This window comes from Harpegnathos saltator, unplaced genomic scaffold (genome assembly GCF_003227715.2).
Source record: "Harpegnathos saltator strain DR-91 unplaced genomic scaffold, Hsal_v8.6 scaffold594, whole genome shotgun sequence".
Taxonomy (NCBI): Eukaryota; Metazoa; Arthropoda; class Insecta; order Hymenoptera; family Formicidae; genus Harpegnathos; species Harpegnathos saltator.
In genome coordinates, this window is record NW_020230420.1 from 383,184 (window position 1) to 400,601 (window position 17,418).

At 48.7% G+C, this 17,418-nt stretch overlaps 1 protein-coding gene across 2 annotated transcripts; it reads right to left on the reverse strand.

Annotated features, from left to right (window-relative positions):
• Positions 1-258: 258 nt before the first annotated feature.
• On the reverse strand, positions 259-17,002 carry LOC105186275 (uncharacterized peptidase C1-like protein F26E4.3). 2 transcript variants are annotated; one of them, XM_011146358.3, is made up of 8 exons: positions 16,849-17,002; positions 3,792-4,090; positions 3,463-3,526; positions 3,169-3,367; positions 1,967-2,262; positions 1,679-1,878; positions 1,067-1,221; positions 259-708 (listed from the first exon to the last, which is right to left on the reverse strand). In XM_011146358.3, the coding sequence occupies exons 2-8, from the start codon at positions 4,087-4,089 to the stop codon at positions 589-591; spliced, it is 1,332 nt and encodes a 443-aa protein (XP_011144660.1). In that variant the 5' UTR covers position 4,090; positions 16,849-17,002; the 3' UTR covers positions 259-588. The 2 variants fall into 2 exon arrangements, with proteins under 2 accessions (XP_011144660.1, XP_011144658.1); XM_011146356.3 differs by lacking the exon at positions 16,849-17,002 and adding an exon at positions 15,743-16,204.
• Positions 17,003-17,418: the final 416 nt, after the last annotated feature.

Genomic DNA, 17,418 nt, shown 5'->3' on the forward strand with positions numbered 1-17,418 from the left:
TGTCCGTGACGTGAAGCGTCCGTCACTCTGCGCGGGTGTAGTGATACTAGGTCGTTCGGCGGAAAGAACGAACACCATTTCGCAACGGTTGTGTACTTACAAAATTTATTTCAAGCGCTTGCCACTCTTAGCATACTGCTCACGCGTCCGAGTTACGCGTCCGGGTTCATTATGTGATTTCGTTTTCTCTCCTGTTCCTCCCTTTTACGTAATATATGAAAAATATCGACTCCAAGTGTACAAAGCGATTACTGTTGTCTACGAGTAATACGACCGAGGAAATAACGACGGGGAGGCGCTCTCTCGATTATGTGCGCGCGGTCGTACTTACGTTAAATATCTATGAGTGGCCCTCCTCGGCCCTCCCGATCTTACGTTTAATAAGGCGTATACGGAGGCACATGGATCACATACTTTCCAATATCGACATATTGTTCCTCGTCCACACGGCGTAAGTACGCCGTTGCGGGCTACCAACCGACCAACTGACCGATCGACCGATCGACCGACTGACCGAGAGATTCAATAAATGCACCAACAGTGATTATGACAATCGGGTATTCTAGTACTTTGGTATCTTCGTGTTCTTTATATTGTCTTAGCCCAAACCGCCAGCACATACGATTCGATCTCGCACTCGTTCGTTCCCCTCTGAATCCTGAAAAGTCCGTTCTCGCCCCAGTGGCGTCCCCAGGAGTTCGCGACTAGCTGAAAAAAAGAAAGGGAAAGAAGATCGTTGTAGGGTTGCGGAGAAGTGACAAGAACGAATGAAAGAAAAATAATAAAATAAGATGAGAATACAAGAAAAGAGAAGTGAAATCGAGAAAAGAAGATAAAAATTACAGCGGCAAATTACAGAGAACACATGAATCCAGAGGACGTCTCTGAAGAAGACACGCGTGAAGGATGTTTGGGAGATTAAGAGCATTTTTAGACATTCGCAACGTATCAAACGACAGATAATTACGCGTAATTATAAGTTGTGTCGTCGTAATATCTTGCTTTTTTCTTAGTGCTACACGCTGTATACGAATCTTATCGTAAACATGCCGTTGCGCAAACTCACCCAGTATTTGAGCGGTGGGCCGCGATAAGACGGCTCCTCGCCCCATCCGATGATTCTCATTGAGTGGTAACCGGAATCATGCAGTTCTGCGCTGCGAGAGTGCCTGTACACTCCGTTCTTGTAAACAAAGAAGTCCTGGTAGACTCTCATGGTAGCTGGAAAGAAATTTCCATATTTCCAGTACGTTTCTCCGGTTAGTTGCGGCGAAAAGAATTCCCTTTTAGATTAAAACCCCCATGAGATGCACGCGCGCTTGCCAAATCCACTCGCACGTATTTTACCGTAAGATAAAACATAATATAAGAAGAGAATATTACAGTTTCCTTCATAAAAAATTATTTTTAATTTTATTATATTTCCTAGTAGTAGAGAGCAAGAACAAAGTTAAGTTTATCTGACTCTACAGTGGGAGAAAAAATCTAAAAAATAAGAGATATATTCAGTAGGCACTAATAATATACATTTACTTAAGTTCACATTTTTTAGTTAAACAAATAATTGCTTTTTCTGCTCTTCCGCGTTTACGCACGAGAATTTTCAACGCGAATAATATGTATCTCTGAATTTCGATTGATGATTATATCTAAGACGGTAGCAGAGGGACATATATACCTTGCACGGGTCCAGAAGTCAGGATCTCCTGCATAATGTCGGTTTCGTTACCTAGACGATAGGCCGGGCCGACCTTGTACAATTCCTGTCTCAGCGGGTTTGGCGGCTTTCTACAGCCGGCGACATTTAGGTTGCTTCGTTTGCGTAGTCTACATTGGTCATTCCTACCGGTCCAAGGATAGCACTCCTTGTCCACCAATCTAAGACAAGAAGACGGCACGTGAAAAGCACGCGTTCGCCAAACGCGAAGAGTGACTGACACGACAGTGACTGACTGACAGAAATTACCCGAATTTTCTCATGAAGAGCCAGGCTCGATCCAGATATCCGCCTCGGCAGCCTTGCTGTCCTCTGTTGTTGCAAGAGAGTAGATGCTGCGCGCTCAGCTCTACGTCTTCGGCGCCCTTGCTCATAATCGCGAATCGGTCGGACGCGACGTCGGCTGTCGAGACGGCCCAGGACGCGCCGCACCATCCTTGATCGTGAATGCCGGATATGTCGCGCGGCCAGCGTGTTCTGGCGTCGAATTCCCGCGGCAACGCGTCCGGGTCGTAAATACGTCGCACCGGGTTCATCTTGTACATCTGCGGGCAAAGGTACTTCTCGAGGGTTCTGTTCATTTGTTTATCGAGAGAGACCTCGGCGAGACCTTCGCTCGTCGGCGGTTGGAAACCGACGCATTCGACTCGGAAGGATCAGTTCAGTCTATGAGACGATCATGAGATGCGACGACCAAGAACCTCTTGATCGCTCTTGGTCGGATGTTACTCACGAGCAACGCTGAGCGCTTATTCATAAAACCCCCGCAGCGGAGCACGAGACGGATTACTTAAGCCGTGGATCTTTTAGCCTTAGTTGCACAAGCGAAGCAATTGACCTAATCTTTCGAGGCAATTTCGAGGCGTCTATGCACAGCGGCGTTTCCAGAGCAAGGTTGCTTTATACTCCGAACTTATCGAGCCGTAATGACAATTCCGTCCTTTCGACGTAAAAACGTCTCATCATTCTTCGAAATTTACGTGAAATTTACTTCCTGAATTCTTCAATCTCGAGTAATAGCGCAAATATTAATGATGATAATAATAATGATACGTTTCACCGAAACGACGAAGAAACATCCGGGAGAACATTTTGGGGATATTCTTGCGACAATTCGCGTAACGTTCCTGATCCTTCGACCGTGAACGAGCGATTGCGTTTCCGGTTGAATACGTTTTCGTCCGCTTCTCCGTGTTTTCACGAAGATATACGCGATCTGGATATCTGGAACTTAACACGTTAACTACCAGCACATGTGGGACGCATCGATCTCTCATCGTGGAACGACCATATATACGCGTATATATACATGTGGCAGCAATCATTTTTCTTTCTGTGTCCGTGTGAAGAAATGGAATCCGTTCTACACGATTGCACGAAAAAAAAAAAAAGAAAATACAGGATGGACCGCGGGGAGGATTTCCCAAATGATCGAACGTGTCAACACTCACGGATTGCGACGGATTGAGAGTACCCAGGCGTAGCTCCACGCCGTCCCGCAGTGTCCTTCCCCAGAATTCGGAATAATTGCCCGCTTGCCATCCCAAGGTCGGTCCTTGCAAGTTGACCTCCTCCATTAACTCCGGCTCGATCAAGCATCGGTTCTCCTCGCAGAGCACTTCGGCGCGCTTGCCGAGCGAGGAGCATTTGCTGTGACATAAAATAAATTTAGACGATCTGCTCTCTCTCTCTCTCTCCTTGTCGTCTCGACGGTGCGGGGTCAAAAGGAGCGACTCAAGTATTACCATGTGTTGCAGTTAACTCTTAACGTTTGTCCATGATTATACTCTTTCCCTTGGAAGAAGCATCCTGAAAGCACAGACGATGATTTTGAACAAACATTTTCCTGCATTATATGTATATGTATCGTACTTTTATATTATATTTTATTTATATGTGTGTGTATAATATATAATGTTAAAAAAAACATATATATATATATATATTTCTTTCGCCGGAAGATCGCCGATGAATTCAGAAACGTTGGATGAGGCTTTGCCTGAGGCGATATATTTAGCGAACATTAAGTACATATTATATAGATTTTTGTTTTCTTTCTATAATAATCACGCACTTCTTATCTCCTCGGGCGGTGATGTGACGTTTGGCACGATGCCCCTGCAGTGCTGCCAGTAATCCGGACAGCAGTCTTCTTCACGGTCTCGATCGCAGAAATCATCACAATAGCATAGCGTCGTGAGGATCGGCGCGCTGCAGTCGTCCTGTCGTCCTGGGCAGCAACTGCCCCCAGGATACCTCGAGGCGCAGTATGGCCCCGGCGGCAGCCCAGAGTAATCCGGAATGCCTCTCACGAGCGAGGGCAGGAACACACAGGCGATGAACACTAAATTCTGGCAGTGTACGGTCCACATCCTGTAAGGATCGTGTGTAGTGAGGAGTCAGCGCGTCACCGATCCTTATTCAATTCTAATCGAAACTACGTCGTCAGTGAGCATAAAATTCTCTCTAGAACTCGATATTCAATAGCGTGTAACATTTTCTTCACGCTACAGTTTCTTTTTTTTAACGTTTTATCAACATCATTGCGAAACAACTTTGACTCTTTGATGTTTCTAAGATATTTTTACCTTATCCTCAATTTTCGAGAAAGCCGTGTCATGTTTGAGAATATCTTTGAAATATTTGGGAGTTGTACCGAGAGTGTGAAAGGGACATTCAAGAGAGATCAATTTAATTGTATGATTAATTGAGATCAATTAATCATAAAATTAACATTATCAGGATACCGATCTAATGTTCCTCGCTTGCTCATTACCGTACGGTATTTTGCGCTAACATTGTTTCAATTTTACCAATGTATCAACGAGCGGTCTCGACGTTTGTTTACTTCCGGACGAGTGTATTTGAGCAAAAACCCTGTTAAATCGCGTCTGCTTATTTCGACGATTGTATCAATCTGATGCAACATTGAATCGACAGCGAGTCGGCGCGTCGCGTAACTCGTCCAGGTGCGCGCAGCTGGTATGTGGGCTTCGGTAACAGCTGGCAATTGATAACAATAACGTTGCCAAGCTTACGACGCTTCGCGGACCGACGGGACGCGTCATCTTGTCTGCTTTGGAACGGCTTCAAGGCGTCGGCAGTTTAAATGCCGCGCGATTTGTCACCCGGCATTCTAGAGAGGAAGATGATGGAAGTCTCCTCGGGACTTGTGCAACGTCTCCTACAGTTTCGCCGAGAGCGGGCAATGTTTGATTCATTTCGGGCTTCTCTTTTGTGTCGTGGCGCGTGTATTTACACGGGACCTCGTCCGCAGTCGTATGTATTTTCACAAGCTGTGCTCGAGATACGTCTCTTTTCTCACAAACGAACATCCCGAACGTATCCGAGGTATCTTTCTATGCTGCGGTGACTCGGAACTTTATAGAAAATTTACGTCGATGACGTTTTGCGTTCTGTCCTCTCTCTCTCTCTGTCTCTCTCTCTCTCTCTCTCTCTCTCTCTCTCTCTCTCTCTCTCTCTCTCTCTCTCTCTCTCTCTCTCTCTCTCTCTCTCTCTCTCTTTCTCTCTCTCTCTCTCTCTCTCTCTTTCCTTTTCTCTTTCTCTCTCCGGAGCAGCGACGCGCTCGACGACATCTGCCGCCCGTACGGACGACGGTCCACGGATCGTCTATCACGGATCACGTAACTCTGAAACGAGTGTCACCCGAATCGGCTGCATTATAATATTGATGGAATTTACCAGACTGGAACGAGGATCGTGATTTCAGCTTCCTGGCCCGTCGGTCAGGCCGCGTGCTTGCGTAACGATACCGATTTTCCAGCCGATGCTACTCGATTAAACGAGCAGTATGCGTGTACAATTCGCTAAGTCGGAATACGCAGGTAAGTACCAGTGAATTCTGTGATCCTATCCTTGGAAAATAAAGAAGACCCTGTCCCATAGGAGTATAAAGATTTCGTACAAAGAAATATGAACGCGTCGTTGACTCGTTAATGGGCAATAATATCAGATAAGGCTCTTCGTAATATTTAATCAGAGATTTAAGTGAAAGGAAACTCTAGCAAGTCAGAGAGCCGTCGCAATTAACGAGTACAATTTAAGTTTAACTCGATATCGCGCGTGCAAGAGCCACGTGATATCTTATTAAAAAATATCGAGAAATTCCGAGAAAGCCGATGTCCGTCGAGGTAAAATTGACGCGAGATTCGATGGAGGCGTCTCGGAGGACTTGAAACGAGGCTTGAAACTGGAACGCGTTGAGTATTTTTAACACACATCAAACGCAAAATTCCTCCCGCCCAACAACAACGCACGTATATTTCGCATCACGTAATTCTTTCGTGCTTCCGAGAAGTTGCATCGGCAGCTGTTTCTAGACGCGAGACGAGCGGACAAAGCATCGCTATACTGTCCTCGATCGCGGGCTCTTCGCGGGGACGGGTCTGACGAGCTCGTTCATTGAGAAGCGAGCAATTAATGCAAATATTCCACACGGGAATGCGTAAGTGGGTCGCTCGTTTGACCCGTCTTCCCTGCGACGCCACGGCGAGGTTTCCTCCAGCCGTCGTCGCGCTGTCAATGTGTCGTACTGTTACTTAGCGCGATAAACGGTACAATTCGGCCAAATCGAGTCCCATAAGTCCAAAGCGATACGGCGGAGAAACTGCGACTGAGACCTCGCAATGAAATCCCTTACCCGGTGGCGCGCGGCAAGACCCTTCGAGACGAGAGGAGACGAATAACATTAATCAGCGCAACGGCCGGCGAAAGCAAACGAAAAACGTCGTAAAACTTCAGTTAAATAGTCGCAAGCTGAATAAAGGAGGACACAATGTCTCGTCCGCGGATCGGCGACGACTGACCCGTGACATCAGCGTCGCACCCCATAATAAGGGAGGACTTCGAGAGTTTCCCCCTGAATGACGCGCCGAGAGAGAGAGAGAGAGAGAGAGAGAGAGAGAGAGAGAGAGAGAGAGAGAGAGAGAGACGTTGATTAAAAACTACAAAGTCCAAATTAAACGAGATTTATTCGGGCTGACTCGAGTTACTCGCGACGTCGCTGATCCACCCAGCGATCGTCTGAAACACTCTAAGGGCGAACTAGCTAACTCCGTTTGTTATTCAACAAAAATTGAAAGATTAATCATTCTGTGTTAACAGAATGGAGTAGATGCTACGCGAAGCTCGCGCTTCTCAAGCTTTTCTCCGCGTGCTGCTCTTTTCTAAAGAATAATTTACTTTAATTTAGCGACGAGGCGATGGTGGCTTATTGAGATACGCATTTCTTGCGGGAGTAACACGGACGAATCGTTTCGAGCATCATTATGATCGATAATGAGGCGTAAAGTGCGACGCGTATGATCTAACTCATGGGAGTGGTTTTTGGACCCGGTCCAAAGTTGCATCATTACTCGAGCTCGATATGTTTCGCGATAATCGACACTGGTCGCCGGACGTGTTAAGCAACCAACACCGTGTGCGGCATCACGATCGCGTTAACGCGACGATCGATATGCGACAAAACGTCCATTTAAACGCGCGCTCGCGGACAGCCCGCTGTTTTCACTTCATCGTAATCGAACAACGCGACGCTGTTGTGTTAAGTTCGTGGCACGCGCAGAGATATGAACAACAAGCAAGATTGATCATAATTTCTGCTCTAGAGGATGATAACTTGATATGATTATAATAATAATAGACAATTGATTGTAATGATCGATTACAGTTGATCGTGACGATTGATCGTGAGAGATTTGACGCACAAGCTCATGCGATTCCTATCGCTGGCACTCGAACTTCGTAGGAAGAATATAATCAACGTAGACAATTCTCTTACTGCTTACGTTCTCTCACTGTTTACGTTCTCTGTATGCGCATTGGGCTTTACGCTTTACGCGGTGCAGAAAGTAGTAGCGAGGATGAATTCCGGCAGGCACTTCTCGCCGTTTCGACAGAGCGGGCCGTTATGATCTCGTTTACGGACAAATAACGCAAAATTGGTCGAGGCGGCAGAGCGCGCGGGAACTCACTCGATGGAACGTTAATGCTACTTAATACAAGTGGAGTTGACACTGATGGAGGAGACAGTTTCGTTTAACTGGTCGCTTCAGAAACTGGCGCAGCTCCAGAGGTATTTCTAAGGTTACCAAGGTTAAGACACACGGCTGTTCTAGGGCTTCCGAATTAACGAGCTCGCTCGAAAGCCAGCCTTGAAAATAGAGTCGATTTGAGATATCCCTCCCTCGGGGAAGATCACAGATTGTGTATTTTTAGCTGTCTCTCACTCGTCCGCTCTCTTTCATCTTCCTCGTGGCATGCCTTTACTCGGAATCGCGAGCGGTTGTAGCAACTTCTCACGCGGTTTCTCACGTCTGTTATCGTGAAACGACTGATTAATCGCACCTGATCGCCGATCGCGGAGAAAAGGTATTAGTCGAATAAAAGTGACACGATTCATTTGTTGTTACGTTGATTCAACTAGTTTTCTTCCCGTTCATTCAGCAAGGTGCCGCTTACAAGACGTACAATGTGTCTTCCTGTTCTGTATGTGTATTCTGTATATCTTCCAGCCGATTAATCATGCCTATGTTATGTCATTTCGAGAGCAAAAATTTCGATTGCGAAATTGACGCAGTCACGAGGAGGATGCTGCGGTGGACAGGAAGACGCGGACGTGGCTGTGCGATCGCCGACCGGAGGATTCGCGATGTCGCGAATCCTCGGAGGGCGGTATCGGAGGGCGGTATCGCTGGTGGTGCTACATCGCGAAACTATTATGTATCACATGTAAATAACTCGTTTGCACGAGCGTGACGTCAGAACCGAGATTATTCAACGAATATTGTCAACGGAAAGCTATGCAACCTTTATCGCCGAGCTCACTATCGCCGACCGACTTTTCGACGGGCAATCGAATTCGAGGAACGAGTCGATCAAGTCGCGACCGTGAGAGAGCGATGAAGTAATTTGTTCTGCCTGACACATTTAACAACAGATCGCATCATCTTCCCGAAATAGCCGGCTCGAGTGAAATTTGCGTCTTAATTAAATCACGATCGATCGAACAGCAGTCTCAGACGATGCGACGGTGATTATTAGAATAGCTCGAGTTTTTGCTTCTCGAAGAGACTCAACTGGCGTTTGATTTTAACACCGGGGGAAAGGTAACTTGTGTTTGGTCTTGGGCGAGATTATTGATTAACAAAAGTAATTTGCTCTTTTTATAATTGTAATACGTGTATCTTGCTGACAAATTGCTGCAGGTCTTTCATACACCGCGTTGCTCATCGGGACGTTTATTATCGTTAATAACAGTGCTTGTATGACTTTCTTTGAAAAGCCTCAGGATCTTCATTCATGACTCTTCTATCTCTCTATCACTCGGCAGGATCGCGCTGCTCAGTCAGAGGAGTGTTTCTTGATCGATACTACAGCGATAGCGATGACGAGTGCTCAGCGTGAACGTGAACTCGCGCGTGGCGGCATGAGTGACGAGTCGCGATTAAATGCAACGCGCGGCTCTGATTAGTCCCAGAGCGGCCTTTCTGTCATAATTATAGATTAAATTCCATGAGCATCGCGTCAACCACCGGCGTGGATCCGCTCTCGAGCTATTAGATAAAAATGGCGGTTTCGCCGGAGCGGGGTATTTCGTCACGCTCAGGATGTCACCGAAGATGACGTTGCCGCGGTAAATGTTCTCTCAGGATTCGCAGGACTCATGTCCCGTCATTCTGCCGCCGCATCGTTCGGTGATTCACACCCGAGTAATACAACCCGCGGTTTACGCACTGTCACACATGGATCGTCTACGTCAGCCGATGGTCGTCCTTCGAATTACTCGCGATCCTGGAAGTCTCTCGTTCCCCTTGGGGAGAAGGGTCCGTAGCCGCTCGCTGACTTTCCGACGAGTATGCAGATTCGAGTCGGAGACCAGTATCGGACTTGCTCCTTTTCTCGCGAACCTTCGTCGTTCGAAGCTTCTTATATGCTGTATTAGTTTGCGAAATGACTGGAACACATCTTTTTCCGACGACGAAGTTAGTTAAACGAAGAAAGATGTTAAATGGTCACGATTGCTAATTGGTCCTTTATTATATTTCTATCTGATCGATCAGAATGTAACAAGGATACTCGCGTTTCTCCCGAATCCCCTGTCACCGTCGTGGATTTTGCATCCTTGTCCGTTTGATTTGTCACCGTCGGGAGAGCCGTAGAAACCTTCACGTGACGTCCTTGTTCGACGCGAGTTTCCAGCGAATTACCACGCGGCTGGATTTTGCCGAAGCGGCTAAACTCGAAATTTATATTAATGAGCGTTTACTTCTGTTAAACAGGTTGACGGTGTTCGCATATGTTTATAAGACGACGCATTCTGTAACCTCTGGCAGCGGTCTGACTATCAAGCGACGCCGCTAAGCGCAATGACATAACGCGATATCAATGTCGCGTTGACATATACAACCGGCTCGTTCACGGCGCGCGTAAACTTTCGCTGGCTTCTTTCGCATTCGCAGAGTGGATCTCGCTATGTCTCTCGAAGAAGAAAATTGCGTTGTTCCACTGATTTTTTAACCAAATTCTGTCTTTCTTTCACGGTAAAGCTGAAATTTAAAGTAACTTTGAAATTTGAAAGTAACTCTGAAATTTGAAGTAACTTTCATTTTTCTCTCGATATTTCTTCATTCGTCGATTTTATTTTGGATTACCTCCGAAAGCTCCTCTGTTCATTTCCTTTTTTTCTGCAGGACTGCGGTTCGGGACGATCGCGGGAAGAGATCGGATTGAGCGAGCTCGCCTAGTGCTCCGGACGTGAATGCGTTCGGACATTCCGGGGCCGGATATCGGGAAAACAAACAGTCCGTCGCATTGAGCCCCTGCTTTATATTCTGCCTCTGCTTGTTTTTATAAGCGGCGCGAAAAGCGCCGGGGAGAGATTGGAATTGAAAAATCCCGGCGTGAATCGCCGTCGTTTTTTCAACGGGCAACGAAAGGCACGCATTTCTCCCACAATTCGACAACGAGAGAGAGAGAGAGAGAGAGAGAGAGAGAGAGAGAGAGAGAGAGAGAGACGAGCGACTGATGTAATCGAAGCTATCTGCATTTCCGTGGAATTTCAAAGTAGGAGGAAGTGCTTGCTCATATTCTTATTTTGAACCGCGTCGAATTTGCTCGGAAACGAGAAATGCGACGCTGGAATGCAGACAGCGAATCGGACTTCCGACCGATTAGATTCCGAGCGGGGCGATTGTTGTTAACGTGACGTTCGCTATTATACTAGCTTTCGTCACGTAGCGTTTCGCGTATTACAGGAGGAGGAGACGTGTTGTAACAGAGCTCTCTCAGATGGTCATCGCTCTCAAATAGAGGATCACCGCGTCAAAGACAGCGATCGCGGTGCCGAGATCTTCTTGCGTTAACATCGAGACGCGTGCCAGCCGATTTATGGCCGCTTGCCGTCGGACAGGAAACGCGTGCGATAAATGTCACACGTGGTCTGGTGAAATCGCGCGCAAAGATTGCTCTTTCTTGCGCCACAAGCAGAGGATCGACGCGTGTACCTTTTACGCTCGCATTTGCGAGATTGCGTTCCCTTCCTCGTCTCAGTCGTTCGATCGAAAGACCGATCTCGAGAGCCGATCGCGGTCTTTCGCGCTCCAGCGATATCTTCGCGAAGCCAAGGACGATGTTTTCTAACAAGATCGCCTTACGACGTGTTAATATTTGCGCAGAAGACGGCTCGAAGTGGCGCTGGGATTTTGAGTCGTAATAATTCAGCCGGTCGTAAGACAGACTCCCGCGCGTTCTCGGATCCGACATAAACGACGTCGAGTTCTTTCGAGACGCTCCACTTCGCTCCTTCTTTATATCTCTCTCCTGTAAATCTCTCCCTTCGGCTCTTTTTCACGTCTGTTTATGCGCGGTTATTTGCGTTTCGGCAAATTGTTAATACTAAAAATAACGCGCACGCGAGCGCGTCATATCACCGCGGGAGGGGAGCAACGGATGTGCCCGGTTGGCCCAAATTCCGAGGTATTATAGGTTGTTTGCATTCGCCTCCCGCAAGATTGGCAGATTCGAGAGATTCATTCCGAGACGGCGCGCGAACTCTCACGGTACGCGCACGCTCGCAAAAATACATCGCGCGGATTTTCCCGCGCGTTTATTCTCTCCTGCGGCCATTTTTTCTCCACTTGTTCATCCCTTTCTTCTTCACTGTGAATATATCAAGGAGCCCCGTTATCATCCTCTTTCCCCGTGATCGCCGAAAAACGGAGCTCCTCCGCGTCTGTCAGACGCCATTTTAGGCGAGGCGATCTATAAACACGTACAAATCATGCGTCCGACCGACACGCACCTCATCTCGTGGCCGTTTATCTCAGCCTCTCTAACGTCGTAAACTGATTTATCGGAGGCGATTAATCGCCACATGTTCCTTAACCGTTCCACGCGGTGCACGCCGGCAATGATAATGGCGTGGTAAACGACGCGATAAGCGCGCCTCGATTCAGCAGTATCCAGCGACAAAGTACGTAACTGAGACGATCGACGATCGACGATGTCCGACGTTTGCGCCGGATCGACTCCTCGAAGCCGATCGCAATTTCCACGGCACCGCGGCGGCGTCATTAGCGCGCACAATGGCCCGCGTGCGGCGGTTCGAAGCGCGGGATCGTTCAATTATCGTCGCGCGGGACACTCGTTAACGCCTTATGCGTGCCAGCTGATGATTATCGGCAAATTGCAAACATGCCTGGCGGCGCAGTCCGCCGGTATCGCGATACCGATCTCGTGAAGTGAATTACATGCGAGCGGCGTCTTGTCAAGTGTTACGTCAAGCGCTGACGCATACGCGCGCTCGTGATTATGAAAGCGGCGTATGCGCCACACACATCCCCTTTTCGCGTAATTCGATTTCTGCAAGCGCACGCGTACGCGTCGGCCGGGCTTGTCCACGTCGCCGACGCGTACGCGTCGTCGACGTGGGCCTGCGAGCAGCGCTCGCATTATCGTCAGTTTGCTCTCTAACGTAGAATCAGGGTATTTCTTCGTCGAGACGTTACGACTTGAGGCGATGCTCGGTAACGAGCATAATAGAAGCGCAATCAGTGAAATTTCGCTGAGAAGACCGCAGGAAGCGGCGAATCGTAGAAAGACCTTCCTGCGCTGCAGAATTTCTGCAACAACGTCTCTTACCTCCACTGTAGCAAAAATCAGTAAGACGCGAGTAAAGAGTAATGAAGTAGCGAAGTAGCTGAAAATCGGCGAATACTCGCCGATTGTCGACGTGCTACTTGCGACAAAGACATTTCCGCCGTGATTCGCCTTGCGAAAGAGTGATAGTCAACTTGCGACTCGAGACGATCGTTCAGTCACGATACGAAGTACAGTCGCTCGGTTCAAGACTTGCTTGCTCAGTTTCAAAGGCTTACTTTCGCACGAGGGAAGGGTTCGCTTCTTCCGCGCCTCACGCGCGACTTAACTCCGCGTGTAATACGGGGTGAGTCTCTACGGGGCGAATCGTGAATCACGATTGATCCCGAGTGTCACGCTGGGTGGGTGAGATCGCATCAGGTACTGTGGCGACGTTCTCGATGGAGCCGCGCGATAGTGTTAATAGAGTTTCGTTGCTCAGAACCGGGCCGACCCACATCTCGCGCGTTGATAACGACCTTTTCATTAACGCGCGTAGGACTCGTTCCCGCGCCGTCGTTCGCTCTCGACCACGATCGAGAGGTGTTTACCTTCCGTCGCGACGCGCCCGTTTGTTACGAGCAGCCGCTCTCGAATTAGAAGCCGGTGTCGTCAGATGGAATTTTGTTCGCTGCACCGTTTTGTTTTGATGATGCAACTGCACCGTGGGAGAGCACGCGAGTCGTGAATTTCGTTGTCTCGGCGACGCGCCGAAGACGCGGCTCGACCTTATCGCATCTCTTTTTTTCCGGGGAAAACCCGGGGAAACCTCACATCGGAAACGACCGAGTTCCTTCCCGTCGAAGAGATTTTCGCATTATCGCGCGAACCAGAGTCAGAAATCCGCTCGCGCGTGAGGGAGCTTTTTAAATATGCTCACGATACGCTCTACTTCGCCAAGGTGGCATTCCGCAGGAGATAAGAGACGACGCCGGGGATCGGCCTGGAAAATGCCTCGTCATGTGACAGTCCCTGGGAATGTGCAGTCTAGCACCAATTTGCCAGCGAGCTGCCAAGCAAATCCGGCTTGGTCCCCGAAGTGGTCGGGAAAGCGCGGATCCTTCGGCGGATTTGTTTCGTTTCTTTTCGCAATCGCGACTAAATCGTTTCGTCGTGGCCTTGCACTCACGGTGGCTCACCGCCGCTGTTTACGGCTTATCTATCGCTCACACATACACACACAAGCACACACTTGCGAAGCCAGTGAAGTATTACCATGCCGCGATGAAAGCCGCGAAATTACCATACGCGTGTAATCGGCGCGATGCGGCAAGGTTGCGCCGTTACTGGAGTGAAAAAGTGCTCGGCGCGCGCGAGCGCGAGCTTCGAGATATTTCTCGGTCGGGAATTCGAGTCCGAGACGAGAGACGACTTTTTTGCGGGCCGTTCGCTCTATTTTTCACGCGCTTATCACATGCGAGTATACACACGCCTTAATCGCCGTGCGATATCCGCTGCATAGAATTACACACCGAGTGCGAAACGTCCGACCGCAGAATCCGCGCTCGCGCTCTTGTATTGTGCCGAGAGTGAGGCCTGACGAGGCTCTCTTCTCTCGCGAAGCACGATAAAAGAGAGATTGATAAGGGCGAGTGCGAGTCGCGAAGGGATCTCGCGGAGATAATTCATTCTCGCTCCCGACGTCTATTCGCTGTTTGTCACCGCGCCGCGGAAAATCGTCCGTGAGAGAACCGAAGCGTCGCCTACGTTGACACAATTTGCGAATAGCGATTCGATAAAGACAGATCGCCACTTACGCATAAGCGTCAATTAGCGACGGTCAGGTCGTGACATCGACATCGATATCGGTATCAAAGTTGCGCGTTCATCCAAGTTCGCCGGCGGATAATTCTCGCAGTACACACGTACGTCTCTCGTCTTTCTCTCGTCGTTGACTTCATCGCTGGCGCTTTCGTTTGAGATCTCTCGATTGAACGGAAAAAGATCCAGTCAAATTGCTCGATCAAAATGGATTACGCGATTATCTATTGTCAACGAGAGTGTTGAAATCTGCGCGAAATCTGTTCGTTGGATCCCAGATTGAAATTTTTTGCTCTTATCTGTCTTGTCATTCCGAAACATTTTGAAACGACATTTAACGATTAGCCGAGAATTCTTTGAGCAATTTGAGCGACGGGACAAGATGAAACGTTTTGTCATTACAAGTGTTCGTCGTACACGTCACATTACGCGAACTCTCGTCTATTTCGGCAAACCGCATGAAGCGACGAAGAGTTCCACGAAGAGAAGAAGCGAAATATTTCCATTACTCGTATTTTTCTGTATTTCTTTCGCGGCATATTTGTGGACGGAATTGGCACCTGATAGCGATTCGATAAAATATTCAAATAATGGTGACTCTCGTTTCTCACCAGTCGCAAGATAGAAAGTAACGTTCGTCAGTGAATGTGAGCGAGATAAGAGTTGCAATTAGGCATCAACTCGTTAGTTATCCAAGTTCTCTCGCCTAAAATACATTCCTCCGCTCGACAAAAATTCATTTAATACCGATCCATCTGACGGAAAAACTAATTAATCTCTAGCGGATGACATTTTCAACGTAATAAATTTCGCACCTTGGAGTTTCACATGCGATGGTATTCAATTATCGTTGTCTAAACACAGTTTTATTATATCGGAGCAAATTTCCAGATAAAAAGGAGTAACAATTTATAACTCTCTCAGCGCCGTCACGAAGGATTTACACCATAACTCACGAAAAGAAAGGAGGCTACCAGTTACCCGCGCAGCTCTGACAAACTCGAGCGACCTGTCACATCCCGCAATCGCGCTCACTTTCGACGAATCCGCGAAAATCGGTCGTCCTACGACGCACTGTTCAAAAGTCGAAGATTGCACAGCACTTACTCGAAAACGGTGAGCCTCGGTCGGGTCCAAATCGAGGACTATCTTCTTCGACGAGCGTCGGATCGCATGTGCCTCGAAGCAGCCGGAAACTGATCGCACCGCGAGCAAGGTAGGAGAGGGAAAAATACCGAGAAAATCCGCGAAAAACGCGGTCAACGTAGAGGGATGTAGGCGAATTACACGAGAGAGCGATTACGGGACGGACAGAGGAAGAGAGAAAAGGAGAGAGACAGAGAGAGAGAGAGAGAGAGAGAGAGAGAGAGAGAAAGAGGGAGACAGACAGACAGACAGACAGACAGAGAAGAGAGAGAGAAAAAGAGAACACACGGTGCTGGCGGCTTGAAAGCGCGAGCCTAACTGACCCGAGCGGAGACGAGAGGTAAACGCAAGCTAAACTAAGTCTCGGTATCACAATTCGGTTCGAACGAGCCGCCACGAGAGCGACGGCAGCAGCGCGACCGAATGCCGTGCGAGACGATCGCGTGGTCCACCCACCGGATCTCCTTGCCCGCCGCATCTTCCGTCGTTCCCCTTCGTCATCGCCGGGATGACGAAGGCGCGCGCGATGACGGGCGCAAAAGAAGGCGGGAAGGTAAACTCGGAACAAGCTTCGAAGCCGCCGATCGTGACGGCGGCACGCGGAGAGCTCGCGCGATCCTCGTTCTTTTCGCTAGGATTGCGACGGCGCGCTGCAAATATTTCCCGGCGATGTGCAGACGTGCGATCAAAAGGAGGAAAAAAGGAAAAGGAAATCGTCATGAGCGATAACCTTTTCTGTTCCGAAGGAAATCAGGAAGCAACATTTCAGTAATCAAATAGCGAAACGTTCATCTCAGGGAAGGCTTCGCTTAAAAAGAATGGGAAAACTGATTTTTCACAACCTTTGTTTCCCGCGGCGGACACAAACGGGCCGAGCAGTCTCTCGACGCGTGAGCGTGAGAGAGGCCATCTCTAAACCTATTTCTAGAGCTAATGCAGGCAGCTCTAAGTGCCATCGGGCACTTCTATATAAAGATATGTTGATACACAACGTGTCTTCGACTTCGACATTAATCCCGCGCGATCCGCGCGAGTCAGATGATAATTAGCGATAAAGAATTACTTACTCGATCGCAGCGGCGCCGCGCGCGATGAGAGTGCCGCTCCGGCGCTCCTCTCGGGCCGATTCGCCAGCGAAAAATTCCGCGGAGCTGCTGCCGGGCCCGGAGCGCGAGTCGAACTGAAGCAGCCACGGCGAGATGATAAGTGCCCGCGAAATCCTATTTCACGCATATATAGAGCCCCGATTCTGATTGCGTCGAATTCTGTCGGCCGGATCTTCTCGCGAGCACTTCCGGCCCAAATTCGTCATTGCCGGGACGCGCGGGCAAGAGAGAGAGAGAGAGAGAGAGAGAGAGAGAGAGAGAGAGAGAGAGAGAGAGAGAGAGAGTGATCGTTCGTTCCAGCTGAGGACGAACCTGCAACCCATTCAACGCCGGGAGAGCTCGCATTCTCCGCGGAGAAGAACCAACAAACTATCTCTCTCAGCGGAGTGATATCATCGCGAGGGTGGCTCGGAATTGGCGGGCGCCGAGATATCGAAAGTTACGACTCTCTTCGTCGTAACAGGCACTCCGCGAGGTCGCGTTGACTGAGAACATCGCGCGATCGAGTTACTCGAGGAGAGAATTATTACA